This window comes from Lachnellula hyalina (assembly GCF_007821495.1).
Source record: "Lachnellula hyalina strain CBS 185.66 chromosome Unknown contig00238, whole genome shotgun sequence".
NCBI classification, from domain to species: Eukaryota; Fungi; Ascomycota; class Leotiomycetes; order Helotiales; family Lachnaceae; genus Lachnellula; species Lachnellula hyalina.
In genome coordinates, this window is record NW_022157352.1 from 23,011 (window position 1) to 36,867 (window position 13,857).

Below are 13,857 nucleotides of genomic sequence, written 5' to 3' on the forward strand. Positions count from 1 at the left end.
AGGTTGGAAATGGCATTTCTACAACGGCTGCTTTTTTCCTCTTTCTGGGTTTTTTTGTTTTTGCTTTCTAGATTGATTCCGAGGAGATATACATATATAGTTAAATCTATATTTACTTATAAGTCATTAATGAGTTGAGTTCTCTCTGACACCAAGTTTCATACCTATCTCTTATCTCTCAAGCTAGTGTTTCTATACTCCGTACAAGTACCTATAGGTAGGGTAGGGTATACACCGTACTATCTAACCAAGTGCCGACCGACGTGTACCTAGCGGCTCGCCTCGCCTACTCACCACCCCCCACTCTTGTGAGGAGAGAGAAGCGGGGCGATGCCTCCTGGCAACCCGATGCACCAATGAGCATCCAGTACCCGTGACAGACCAGCCCGATATGAAACAGCTCGAGCACGTGGCAGCCAATTGAAAGTGCGGAACAAAGACGTATGATTCGCGCTAATGCGAGGCATTGAAAGGGTGTGCTACTACGGAGTACTCCACACTGCCACGTCGGATCCCGAGTCGAGTCCCGTGCAGTCCAGACAGTCCATATAACCCCTCCTCTCCTCCTCCCTCCCCTCTTCGTCTCACCTCAAACAATCTACTACCTTACATACCATACCAAATCAAACCAAACCAAATCAATCAAATCCAATCCAAATCAAATCCATCTCCAATACCAACCTACCATGTCTTTCGCTACCGAATCTCCAGTCAACATGTGCGGAGCTGATTGTAAGATATCTCCCAACTCGCATGATTTACCACACCCCGCTATTGCTATTGCTATTGCTATTGCTTTGGAGGGGTAGAATCTGAATGAATGGCCTGCTAACATCACATCCGATCGAATAGGCTCTTGCGGTGCTTCCTGCGGCTGCGCCGAGTGCCCCGTCCACAAGAAGTAAGCGGCTTCGCGATGAAGGAGAAGGGTACATAGGAGGTTGTTTGCTATAAAGTTTCCTGTAAAATTCCTTTGGGGCTGGGTTGTGTGGGAGGGGGAGGGCAAATTGCTAAAGCTTTGATGGCTAGATGAATCGGGGGTGGATGAGTTGATATGATGATCCATTGAATTGAATTGCATTGCAATCGACATATACCAAGACTTCTTCTTCGTGCCACTATGCAAGCTACTCTTCGCCCGTGATTGATTGCTTTACCTCCGTAGGTACCTCATCCTAAGGTATAGGTATGAAAATATCCATCACGTGTCTCGCTTCTGCCCCTCTACTTACGGCCGATGTTCGTAAGGTACCTTATGTACCTAGGTATCTACTTACACATGCAAGAATAACCTGCCCTGCTGCGCGCAAGCGAGATAGTCAATTAGCTAGTTTAGAATCCGTTGAATGCTTGCAGAAGCATGTCTCGCTCGTTTCTTTTTTACTATAACGATAACGCCTTCATGTTCACTCGGGGTTAATGTAGGTAACTCTTCTCTTCTCTTGCTAGGTACTTCTAGCTATAACAGAACACAGCATAAGGATCATACAGGTTATAAGCTGAGCTTGGACTATTGAGATGGAAAATTGGGTTGGAAATAGGGGGCTTCATTCTCGGTCACTTTCCAGGCTCTTAGGGCTAAGTTATAGCGCTAGCTGGCTCGCTAAACATATTGAGGGGTTGCGTTGCGCTAGCTGTTATAAAAGCTGGACCCCCTTATCTCAAGTACGTACCTACTTGTCAATGAAAATATCAGATGAACTGACGGGAGAGAAAGCTTCCGATGTCTGTTCTCGTATTAGACTGACTGTTTTCTCATAACATCGAGGAAGCAAAGTGGTTTAGCCGCGGATAGGGCGAGTCAGATAGAGACAAGAAGCTGTGGCAGCTGTACGACACCTATTTGGGCTCCCATCGAGGTAAATGTTGAGCCTCTCTAAGAGAGCCGGAAACCTATGCTCACCCTGTGAAGTTCTCCGTAGGGGACGGGAATGGAATGAATGTGGTGGCGACTTGGAAGGATCTAGCTTCTCGGCACGACGAAATATCTAGATGAGTGTGAGCTCTGTATGTGCTGTACAAAAAGAAGCGCAAGGAGATGACAGACAGATTGGACTGAGCGCATCATGTACTTGGGACTGGAAGCTGTTGACCTGAGACCCTGCCACGGTATGAGCTGAATGGGCCGTTTGAGTATGAGATATTGCGAGTAACTGCAAAGGGTCAAAAGGATTCGATGATCAATAGATGTACATGAAATCGCACCTGAACGCCCCCTCTCGATATTTGCACAAACGCCAGACTTTTGATTACCATCCTCCTCGGAAACCTCTCCCTCTTCCCCTGAATCCACCCCCCTCTGCCACCTCCTCTTCCACCAAACCCTCGACCTCCAAAGCCGCCATCATTGTAACCACCATCATACCCACCTCTGGGTCCCGGACTATTCTCCCCATCGTCTTGCATCGGTCTATTCCTTGTCCTCAACTCCTTAGGGAACGCTTCGTAAGTCTTCCGCATCTGCGCATAGCCCAAATGCATCTTTCCATAAAAGTGATCCGCCAACCGTCGGTCATTATCAAGCCTACTAAGATACGCGCCACACACATCGCAAACCTGCAACTTTTGATGTCCGCTAGGTCCACTGGTATCTGATAGCGCCTTCAATTCCCGCTCCTTGTCCGCTTTGCTCTGCATCGCCGTCCGAATGCGAAAAAACTCTTCGTAAGCCCGTGATACTTCAGATTGTTCGCCTAAGACCTGGATCTCCATCAAGCCTGTCTCAACGCTTTTCGAGAGGTCCGAGATTTGCTTTAGCAGCGCATTGGTCTGTCTGATCTCATCGGGCGTCTTCTCCAGCCTCCTCTGCGCAATGTCAATTCGACGATTGCATTCGTCAATGTATTTTTGTAGGTCGCGCATGTAGTCGTACTCGAACCCCCATTTCTGCTTCTCTGATGGCGACGCGGCCTCGTACTCTGTCTTGAGGGGCTCGGAGTGGACTTTTGGGCAGGGGCCCAGGTCTTGTTTGGTGTTTGTGAAGAGGTCGTGCGGACAGGTGCCAGCGAGGAAGGACCGGCAGATTTTGGGGTCCGTGATGGATAGTTGGGAGGATCGGGACGAGGCTCCTGCGCCCATGAGCTGCTCTGTGGTGGGCAGATGTTAGCTGTGCTGGTGATAGAAGGGGGATTGATGCAATGCGCCGGCTTCAATACGAAGGATGGACATGAGCGGATAGTTGGATGTTATGGGAATATATACCAAGCAGCTTCCTTTGTTCTGCGGCCATGATTTATGTTTGTGATGTGGTTGTGAGAAAGGATGGTGGTGATGGTTTTTTGGAGGTTGAAACGCGGCTACGAAATTCTCAGCCGCGTCGAAAGGCTTCAGATGCCACCAATACAGCTACTGTAGACTCTTTTCAAAACCACACAACACCAACCCATCCATGAGATTTCAATAGCACAAATTGGCGCTGGCTGCCATGCGTAGAATACTGTCCTTACTGTTGTCTGTCGGCTGCTTGGCCCTCTACTCATCCGCCACTTCCGACTATCACGAGCAGCTACTCCTCCGACCTCTACACCCCTCCTTGCTGCTTGCCTCGTTCAATTTTCAGAGCAATACAAGCTTGGCCTCTTTCGAACAGCAGAATTTCAGATACTTTCCAAGATCCCTGGGCCAAATTTTACAACATGCAAACACCCGCGAGCTTCATCTGAGGTTTAGTTTGGGGAGATGGGATGCTGAGAGCTGGGGAGCACGGCCTTGGGGAGGCGCGAGAGAAGGGGGCACAGGTGTGGAATTATGGGCTTGGGTTGAAGCAGAGACAGATGAAGAGTAAGATATACCAGAGAAAGATATGGATAATGAAGCTGATGTTTATAGGGCTGATGGACGATGGTTGACATTAACAAATGCTCTGTCTGGCCTTTTCTGTGCCTCACTAAACTTTATCGATTCTACAAGAACTACACGCCCGGTCATGTCATTCCAGCCGACCGGAGATCATTCAAACTCTACACTCTCGGATTTACACCTACTCCACGGGACGTTGCCGAGGGAGGTTGTATGTACGGAGAACTTGACCCCTTTTTTGAAATTGCTGCCGTGCAAAGGAAAGGCGGGAATATCAAGTTTGTTGGACGGGCACAAGCTGTTTGATGCATCCTGGCAGAGTATGTCAATTGATGTGCGGCCTATATGTACGCCTGGGTCCGATGATTGCCAGCTTCAAATCACGCAGACTATTGATATGGTTTTGGATATTCAGAGATCCAAGCGTCCAAGGGGTAATTTCAAGCAATAAAATGTATGAGTGATGCTGACGATTTTCAGATAACCCAATCCCACGTCCTATTCCCGAAGAAGAACTGAAATGCAACACCTCAAAACCATACCATTCAGGTGACACCTGCTTCCCTCTTGATGCAGCATCACAAGAGGAAGACTGGAGCTTATCCCAGATATTTGGACACTCTCTGAAAGGAACATGTTCGTTGGCCCAGGACGGGGCCGACCCTGTATGTGTCAATGTGCCACACGCTCGGCACGTCTATGCTTCCGAAGGTGCCCTTGAATACAAAGATGCCTCGGGGTATAGCCGATGCTTCAAAATTGCCCCGGACAAGGATTTCGAACTTGTCTTACCTCAGCAAGAAATTTCCGAGAAGACTCCCCTGGAACAGCCACTACTCTACGCGGAGCGCTCATTCATCGGATATGGACAAGAACGTGGAGGAGTCCAGGCTATCCTAACAAATCCTTCCCCAACCGAAGCTGTGGATTTTGTTTACATGGAGTCCTTACCCTGGTTCATGAAACTCTATCTACATACATTGAGAGCTAAAATCAACGGTCTCGACGAAGATATCATCAAAGAAATGTACTACCGTCCAGCTCTAGATCGAAAACGAGGCACACAGCTTGAAGTACGGATCGTCATCCCTGCCAACTCGACCGTCGTTCTCACTTATGATTTTGAGAAAGCGATCTTGAGGTACACGGAGTACCCACCTGATGCGAACCGCGGTTTTGATATCGCGCCTGCCGTCATAACAATTGGAGATGTGGCGATACGGACGACGAGTTTGCTATTACCTCTTCCGACTCCGGATTTCAGTATGCCGTATAACGTGATTATACTTACGAGCACGGTCATGGCGTTATCTTTTGGGTTTGTTTTTAATCTATTGGTAAGGAGGTTTGTGACGGTGGATGAAGCTGATCAGTGGGATTTCAGATCAGTGAGAGTGAAAGTTGCGGCGTTTTTGAGAAGAATTTTGAAGAAGAAGGCGAAGAAGATAGAGAAGAAGGAGTGATTGATTTATTTGGTATATAATAGATACGGGTTTCATCGTCCAGCTGTCATGTGAAATCGCCTCAAGTGGGAATGGGACATTCTTAAAAATTCATATGTCGACTGGATTATGCTGCGCTTTCTTTACACCTAAACGTTTATTAAAAGTTGCTCTTGTTCTTGCTCTTGTTCTTGCTCTTGTTCTTGCTCTTGTGCGCAAGTGCAGTGTAGTGTATTGCATACTCGAGCCGTATGCCTACCTCAACCTTTCGTCTGAGACTAATAATGTTTACTTATAGAGAGGGAAAGACGACTCGGTGGACAATAAATACTATGACGAAATAAATATATTTTGGAAACTTCTTGATATGTATAGCGAAGTGCAAGATTTTCTGGTGCGGTCATACCTACTTTCGTTGTTACTTGTCTTGGCTGGCTGATTGAAAAGCACGTCTAGGTCCACGTTGCCTTGGGTAAGCTAGTGATCATTTTCTTGCATGGAATGTTGCACTGGGCAGTAGCAGTAGCAGTAGCAGCATTATTGAGTACTAGCATATATATAACGCCCCGAAGAATCTACCTGGGGGCGTACGTGTACGTGTTTACCGTATATGGTACCTATGCTGCGACATGACAAGCTAATGGTACATGTATCTCCTTGACTGAAAAACTTGAGTGGGTAGAATTAACGTGGGTGCGTTATGGGAAGGGTTTCTCTCGTTCTGGTGTACTGTTGATATTAGATGATATATGTATATGCTACTTTAAACTTTTACCTGTGGATTTCTCAAGCTATACTTATATGCAAGCAGGCCTTACTTTTCAAAAGGGACAGACGAATGTCGTTTATAATGGCATGTTTAATTTGCGGATCAAAGGTGCATCTGCACTTTGTCCGGTCCTGACGGTACTTGGATCTTGAGAAGCACTGCTATGAACGTTGCGCGGGGATGGGACGCCGAACTTCGAGAGCTCTATTGAAATTTGAGATGGGATATGTAAGTTGGGTTGGGTAATGAGGGAGATCAAATCGGGCGAGCTGTCGATTTATTCGTTTTCATGAAATGACCGTAAGCGTATAAAGGGAGTGAATACCCCTTTGATCAGGACTTCCTAGCGTACCTATAGGTAGTGGGGAACGACACGTGGCTGCGTTGCCCACCTTTTCGATTCAGCTGGTTTCTTGGGTGGAATGCAAATGCCAGATTTATGATGCACTTGAAAGACTTTACATGTTCAAGTAAAGTCAATTCATCTCGGAGTTATTTATCGAACATGGCTTTCTCGCGCCGGGTGACTATTTAGCCGGGAATAGGTTTGGTGCTGTCTGTCCTACTGACGCTTGTCATGTCATTGAGCAGTAATAATGGATTTTCAGAAAGACTTGTGTCTGGGATGGGTGCTGGCTACAGCTTACAACTGACATCTTGCATTTTCGCTGTTGAGTACAGGACAGGCGGCACAAAATACCCCACAACACTGAAACCAGAAGCTGTCATGAGAGATGTATGCGCTAGGCGTGGCTTGAAAATCAGCCTCGTGAGTTGATCATCAACCAAGCAGTGGGGGAGAGAAAATAACAAGATGATCACGAGACTCTTGTTCATTCCTTATCAATCTCCCTGCCTGGGAATACCATATCGCCGCCTCGGGGTCCAGACTCATGAAAGATGCCTTTCATACCTATGGAACTTCGTCCGGTGCTGTTAGGGTTAGGGGGCTAGGTAACGTTACTCTCTGTAAGGGAGATTATGGAGTATACCGTACCTTACCTCAAGTAGCTCTTCTGGGAAATAGGAGGCGCTCCTGGGTACCTAAATACCTACACATTGCGGTGGTTAAGGTAGGTCGTCTTGATAAAGTTGTGTGGGACCAAGGGCCCGTGACGGATTAGGAAGGTGGGCCTGGGGGGACGACGGCATATTACCCTAAACACAACTACAAGCTAGATCCAGCGGATACGGTAATTGACAATCAAACACCTAGCCAATTGTCGCAGCGAGGACAAGCTCTTGTCTTTGCTGGACATGTTCAAACAAGGCGCTGAAGTTTAATTTGACTACGTGCTAGCAGGTAGGTATGCTGCTACTTGTGTGCTTGTTTGCATTGGCATGTAAGGCAAGGCAAGGGCGTACCTGGATATTGATTAGCCGGGCAGGGCCCGGTACCTGAGTCTAGTTTCTAGGTCAAGGCCGTCACATGTGTGTAGCTGTAACCTCGTGGCTGCTATGCATCGCCTATCTATTCTATCTAGGACCTCCGCACTTGGACAGATCGATTGCAGCAGCGCTCATGTACGGCATTCCTAGAGGTAGTTAGTTACCTTAGGCAGGTCAGAGAGATTACTCGGGGTCCTTTGTCCGGGCCTCTTCTGCCCTATGGATGGGTTCTCATGCTACGTTTTGCGGGTTCGCTGGCACGATGAACAAATGGTACCCGCCGCGTGCTGGATCCTCCCACGTCCTGCTGAGTCCTGAGGGGGGTAGATGGGTATTTAGTGTTTGTTCGGAGATTGGATGTATGGCTGGTGGATGGTGATTGTAACGTTTATGTATGCAGTTGCTGGACGGGAGGGTTACTCGCTGGTATGTATGGATGGGTGACTGACTGATTCAGGCGTCGTCAGCGGAGGGAGGGAAGGGGGGAGGGAGGCGGCGGTTCAGGTGTATATATTGAATCGTTGTTCGACTCCTTTTTACATACCGCATCGGCAGTTTCATCTATTCTTTCTCTGTACTTTCTTGTTACTATTCAGGATGGTTTCTCGTGTGTTAATTTCACTCCTTTCGGCTTCGGCTTTATTCCTTTCATCTATAGCTGCTCCAACTTCGAACTCGTCAAGTGGTTTTGCATCACAAGGAATTGCTGCTGCCCCTAGTGGTGGGTACAAGAATGCGGGATACTTTGTAAATTGGTATGATGCTTTCTGGTCTGGCTTCTTGGATATAATAACTGACAGATATAGGGCAATCTATGGCCGGGACTTTCAGCCTCAACAGCTTCCAGCCTCAGAGTTGACCCATGTCATATACGCCTTTGCCAATCTTCAATCAGACGGTACAGTGTAAGAGACTCCGATCTTAAGTCAGACGAGAGGCTAATAATGCAAAGGGTTCTGTCAGACACATATGCCGATTTACAGAAGCATTATAGCACCGATTCCTGGAATGATGTTGGGAACAACGTCTACGGCTGTATCAAGCAGCTTTATCTTCTCAAGAAAGCCAACCGCAATATGAAGACTTTACTCAGCATTGGAGGCTGGACTTATTCGACTAACTTTGCGCTGCGGCAAGTACTGCTGCTACGCGCGCGACCTTTGCTTCCACGGCCGTGGCGTTTGTAAAGGACCTAGGCTTTGACGGAATAGACATTGACTGGGAATACCCCGCCGACGCTACCGAGGCCGCGAATTTCGTCCTCCTCCTGCAGGCTGTTCGTTCTGCACTCGATGCATACTCAGCTCAGTACGCCCCGTCCAACCAATTCCTCATCACGATAGCATGTCCCGCCGGCCCGGATAACTACAACCTGTTGCAAATGTCCCAGATGGATGTGTATCTCGATGCGTGGCACCTGATGGCATACGACTATGCGGGATCGTGGTCCAGCTATTCGGGCCACGATGCCAACATCTACCCCAACACCGCGGACCCCAACAGCACGCCCTTCTCCACATCCCAGGCTGTGTCCGACTACATTGCCAACGGCGTGCCAGCCTCCAAACTCGTCCTCGGCGTCCCGCTGTACGGCCGTTCTTTCGAAGGCACCGCTGGCATTGGGCAATCGTTCACGGGTGTTGGATCTGGGAGCTGGGAAAACGGCGTCTGGGACTACAAGGCGCTGCCAAAGGCGGGCGCGACGGTTACCTATGATTCGGTCGCGAGCGGGACGTATAGTTACGATGCGGCTGCGGAGGAGCTGATTAGTTATGATGACCCGGCGCAGGCCACGGTGAAGGCACAGTATATTGCGAGTCAGGGGTTGGGAGGGGCCATGTATTGGGAGACGAGTGCGGATAAGACTGGGAGTGATAGTTTGATCTCGACGATTGCTGGGACGTTTGGGGCATTGGAGCAGGTAGAGAATTGCTTGAGTTATCCAGAGAGTCAGTATGCAAATATGGTTGCTGGGATGGCGTGAGTGAGTGCATGCCGTGCTTCGTGAGGACTGGGTGGAAGTGGGCAGGGCAGGGCAGGGCAGGGCAGTAGGTTGCAAGCTTGGCTCAGGAGTTAGTCATCTGTGGTTCGGGTGATTCGGATCGAGGAGGTTTTTTCTTCTTCTTGTATATACTATACTTTCGGGATATTGTTTTGCATATACCTGGGATGGAGTTGTTGGTTTCATCAGATATATGCACATAAGCTATGACGAAGAATTATGCAATACTTGAACTTGTATTGGAAAGGAGAGGTGAGTGAGGTGAGGTGGGGTGGGGTGGTTCTTGAAAGTTCATCTCTCCTAGATGCCTCGGCACGGAATTGGTGGTGAGGGGCGGTGGGGTTTAAATGTTTATGGGAGTGAGTAAGTCGGTCCTTTACTCGGTAGGGTGTGCTATGTTGTACCTGTTGACCATTTAAAGGGGTGTGATTGGACTACAGTGCCGGCCCTCATAAGTACCGACCTTTACGACTACCCTACCCTACGACTACTTACCGGCTACGGTCCGCTGCGAGCCTGCCGTCTGACTGAGCAGGGCAGGGGCTGCTGGGATGGGCTGGGATAGCTTAAATGCCGAGCTGGACTTCTCTCCTCCCCTTCCATGTCCATGAGCTTCTTGCTGTCTCCGTATTTACTTGGTACAGTACACCAGTCTAACCGTTCATCCTATCCGCCAAGCTCCCACCGATCAGTCTCGAGCGAGTACTAAGGTAGGAGGAGTAGTAGTAGTACGGAGTATAGCATTACCGATTGATCTTCTCGGCGTACGAGTGTGCTTGTGCTCGTCATGGCCGTCGAGTAGAGTACATACCTACCTTAGTACTTGTTTCGTACTATCGCTATTATACAGGGAAGTTTATATCTGATCTACAGTCCTGCTGCATCGCTCGTTCCATTTACCAAAACCCGTCCAGACTTTACTTTTTCATATATAGGCATCCAAGGTAGTCCCTCGTTGCCTTTCTTCCCATCTATTTCCTCTACTGTACTTCTTAACTGGTTCTTCTCATCCATCTTCAACATGTCGCAGCCGATTCCAGGCCCGCCAGCTCTCCCAATTCTGGGTAATGCTTACGACCTGGATCCTATCAATTCCTCGGAGAGTCTTAATAGACTGGCAGATACCTATGGTAATCCCATTATCCTCTCCCTCGTACAGACAGATGTCTGCTAACTTCTCAGGCGAAATATTCAAACTCAATCTCGGCGGCGTTGAGAAGCTCTACCTCTCCACCCACTCCCTCATGAACGAAATTTACGACGAGAAGCGGTTTACGAAACTGGTTTCTGGGGGCTTGGAACAGATCAGGAATGGAGTTGGCGATGGCTTGTTCACTGCACACCTAGGAGAACACAACTGGGACATTGCACACAGAGTTCTGATGCCAGGTAGGCCGATGCGGAGCATTGATACTGGCGCATGCTAATGCAAGACAGCATTTGGTCCGCTCTCTATCCGGAGCATGTTTGACGAGATGCTGGGATATTGCTACCCAGATGGTCGTGAAATGGGCGCGATTTGGACCCAAGGAGAAGATTAACGTTACGGCGGATTTTACAAGCCTGACTCTGGATTCCATTGCCTTGTGTGCTATGGGCACACGGTTCAACAGTTTCTACCACGAATCTCCACATCGATTTGTGGATGCTATGCTTGGCGTGCTGGCCGAGTCGGGTGCGAGAGCTGTTAGACCCGGGTTGGCAACTTACTTTATGGGATCTGTTCAGAAGAAATACGATGACGATATTGCGACGTTGAGGGGCATTGCCGGCGATTTGGCAGCTGAGCGTAGGGCACATCCAGTTGAAAAGAATGACCTGTTGAATGCAATGCTTAAAGGCAAGGACCCGAAGACTGGAGAGGGGTTGACGGACGAGAGTATCATTAATAATATGATTACTTTTCTTATTGCAGGTAAGAGATCCTGCTTCTATGGAGGAATAAGAGCTGTAGTTGGGATACGAGCCGACCTTTGTGGAATTGGTTGGCGTAGAATATTGGCTACAGCTGCTGAAAAATAAATGCTAATACATCACAGGTCATGAGACAACCAGTGGGATGTTATCTTTCCTGTTTTACCATCTTATCAAGAACCCAGCAGCTTATCAAAAAGCGCAAAAGGAGATCGATGAGGTTATCGGCAGAGGCCCCATCACCGTTGACCATATGTCGAAGCTTCCCTATCTCGAAGGATGTATGAGAGAAACTCTACGATTGTTTTCAACTGCTCCTGTGAACACCCTTCAAATTCGACCTGACTCGACCGAAGATGTGATGTTCCTAGGTGGTGGGAAGTATAAAGTTGTCAAGGGTCAGCCCGTTGTCGCGATTTTACACAAGCTTCATCGTGACCCTCTTGGTAAGTTTATTCGTACAAATTTGCTAAAACTTTGGGAAGGAGCCCGGGGAGATGTTTTAGCCTATGTGCCGGCTTCTAAGACAACTTCCGGGCTCCTTGCTCTCTAAATTGGTAGCTTTACTATGCTAAATCTTTGAGACAGTTTATGGGACGGATGCCGAGGAGTTTAAACCTGAAAGAATGCTTGATGAACCTTTCAGTAAATTGCCACCAAACAGCTGGAAACCTTTTGGGAACGGTATGCGAGGATGTATTGGGAGACCTTTTGCATGGCAAGAAGTTATCCTCATCACATCATTGCTTCTGCAAAACTTCAACTTTCGCTTTGATGATCCAAGCTACGAACTGAAAATCAAGCAAACTCTTACGCTTAAGCCCAAGGACTTTTTCATGCACGCTACATTGCGGGATCATATAGACCTCATTCATTTGGAGCAAATGCTCTATTCCAACACACCCCCGGAAACAAAAGTTGCGGGAGAGGATCGTGCTAAATCTGTTTCAAACGGGTTGTCGAAGAGGCCTATGACGATCTTGTACGGTTCGAATTCGGGAACTTGCGAGGCTCTGGCGCAAAGTCTTGCTAGAACTGCTTCAGGCTATGGATATCATGCGGATGTAGAGTCGCTCGATTCAGCAGTGGACAAGGTGCCTAAAGATCAGCCTGTGGTATTGGTTTGCTCCTCGTACGAGGGTCAACCTCCTGATAACGCTGCTCATTTCATTCAATGGCTTGAGAACCTTGAGGGAAAGAAGCTTGAATACCTTTGAGGAGCGTGGGGCTATTAGAATTGCAGATATTGGCCTTGGCGATGTTGGTGCTGGTGACGTTTTTAACGACTTTGACAAGTGGCAGGACGATAAGCTTTGGGCAGGCCTTGGAGGAAAGGCGGACTCTGAAGCCGAGTCTGGCATTGGTATTACAATTGATACAGACTCGAGACGTACCAGACTTCGTCAAGATGTCAAGGAGGCCATTGTTGTCAGCAATGAGCTTTTGACTGCTAAAGGTGAACCCGAGAAGCGCCATATCGTTTTGACGCTTCCCACTGGAATGTCTTACAAGGTTGGCGATTATCTTGCTGTTCTTCCGATGAACAACCAGAAGAATATTCGAAGAGTCCTTAAGTGGGCAAATCTTCCTTGGGATGCAACGCTCACAATCAAACCGGGGACCAATACAACTCTTCCAACAGGTCATCCTATCTCGGCGATGGATGTTTTGGGGGCTTATGTAGAATTGAGCCAGCCTGCCACTCGAAAGGTATGTACTCCAACTGAAGATTTAGATTTGATACTAATGATTGTAGAACGTCATGAGAATCGCTGCTAGGTGCGCAGAAGAAGGAGTAAAGGCAAAGATCCTAGCACTTGCCGGGGATGATTTTGATACCGAGATTACGCTTAAGCGGCGATCTCCTTTGGATCTGCTAGAAGAATACCCATCAGCAGCCCTACCACTGGGCGAATTTTTGGCCATGCTACCACCGATGCGTATTCGCCAGTATTCAATCTCATCCTCGCCCCTCTCTGATCCAGCTATTGCCACAATCACATGGTCAGTCCTCGACACTCCATCAAAAGCAGCTGGATCAAAGCGTTTCTTGGGTGTAGCATCCAACTACCTGTCAGCTGTTGAAGAAGGTGACCATATCCACGTGGCCGTCAAACCTAGTCATGGACTATTCCATCCTCCGGCTGATATTGAAAATACTCCGGTCATTATGATTTGTGCTGGCACTGGTCTCGCTCCGTTTCGCGGCTTTGTCCAGGAGCGCGCGAGGCAGGTCGAAGCAGGCAGGAAACTGGCTCCTGCACATCTTTTCATTGGCTGCATGCACCCAGAAAAAGATGCACTATTCAAAGACGAATTCACAAAATGGGAGCAAGAAGGGGTGGTGAAGATATACTACGCGTTTTCCAAGTGCAAGGAAGCCAGCGAGGGCTGTCGACATGTCCAAGACCGCGTGTGGGCTGAGCGGGAGGAGATGAAGCCCGTGTTTGATTCTGGAGCCAAGCTGTATGTTTGTGGAAGTAGTGGGGTTGGGGTTGGGGTCGCGGCTACGATTAAGAAGATCTATGATGAGGCTGCTGAGG

General features: G+C 48.3%; 3 protein-coding genes across 3 annotated transcripts; 2 read left to right on the forward strand and 1 right to left on the reverse strand.

The window, feature by feature from the left end:
• Window positions 1–2,163: 2,163 nt before the first annotated feature.
• Window positions 2,164–3,229, reverse strand: usp106 (U1 snRNP-associated protein; the record flags this gene model as incomplete). Its single annotated transcript, XM_031153807.1, has 2 exons — window positions 2,164–3,086; window positions 3,202–3,229. 2 exons carry the CDS (start codon window positions 3,227–3,229, stop codon window positions 2,164–2,166), a joined length of 951 nt encoding a protein of 316 aa, XP_031001501.1.
• A 174-nt stretch (window positions 3,230–3,403) lies between these two features.
• On the forward strand, window positions 3,404–5,261 carry GPI16 (GPI transamidase component; the record flags this gene model as incomplete). The annotated part of the gene is made up of 3 exons (XM_031153808.1): window positions 3,404–3,780; window positions 3,829–4,232; window positions 4,279–5,261. Coding segments are annotated over 3 exons (1,764 nt in total), but the record flags the coding sequence as incomplete, so codon positions are not given.
• Window positions 5,262–8,058: 2,797 nt separating this feature from the next.
• On the forward strand, window positions 8,059–9,382 carry CHI1 (Chitinase; the record flags this gene model as incomplete). Its single annotated transcript, XM_031153809.1, has 4 exons — window positions 8,059–8,153; window positions 8,205–8,303; window positions 8,351–8,534; window positions 8,588–9,382. Coding segments are annotated over 4 exons (1,173 nt in total), but the record flags the coding sequence as incomplete, so codon positions are not given.
• Between the last annotated feature and the right edge of the window lie 4,475 nt (window positions 9,383–13,857).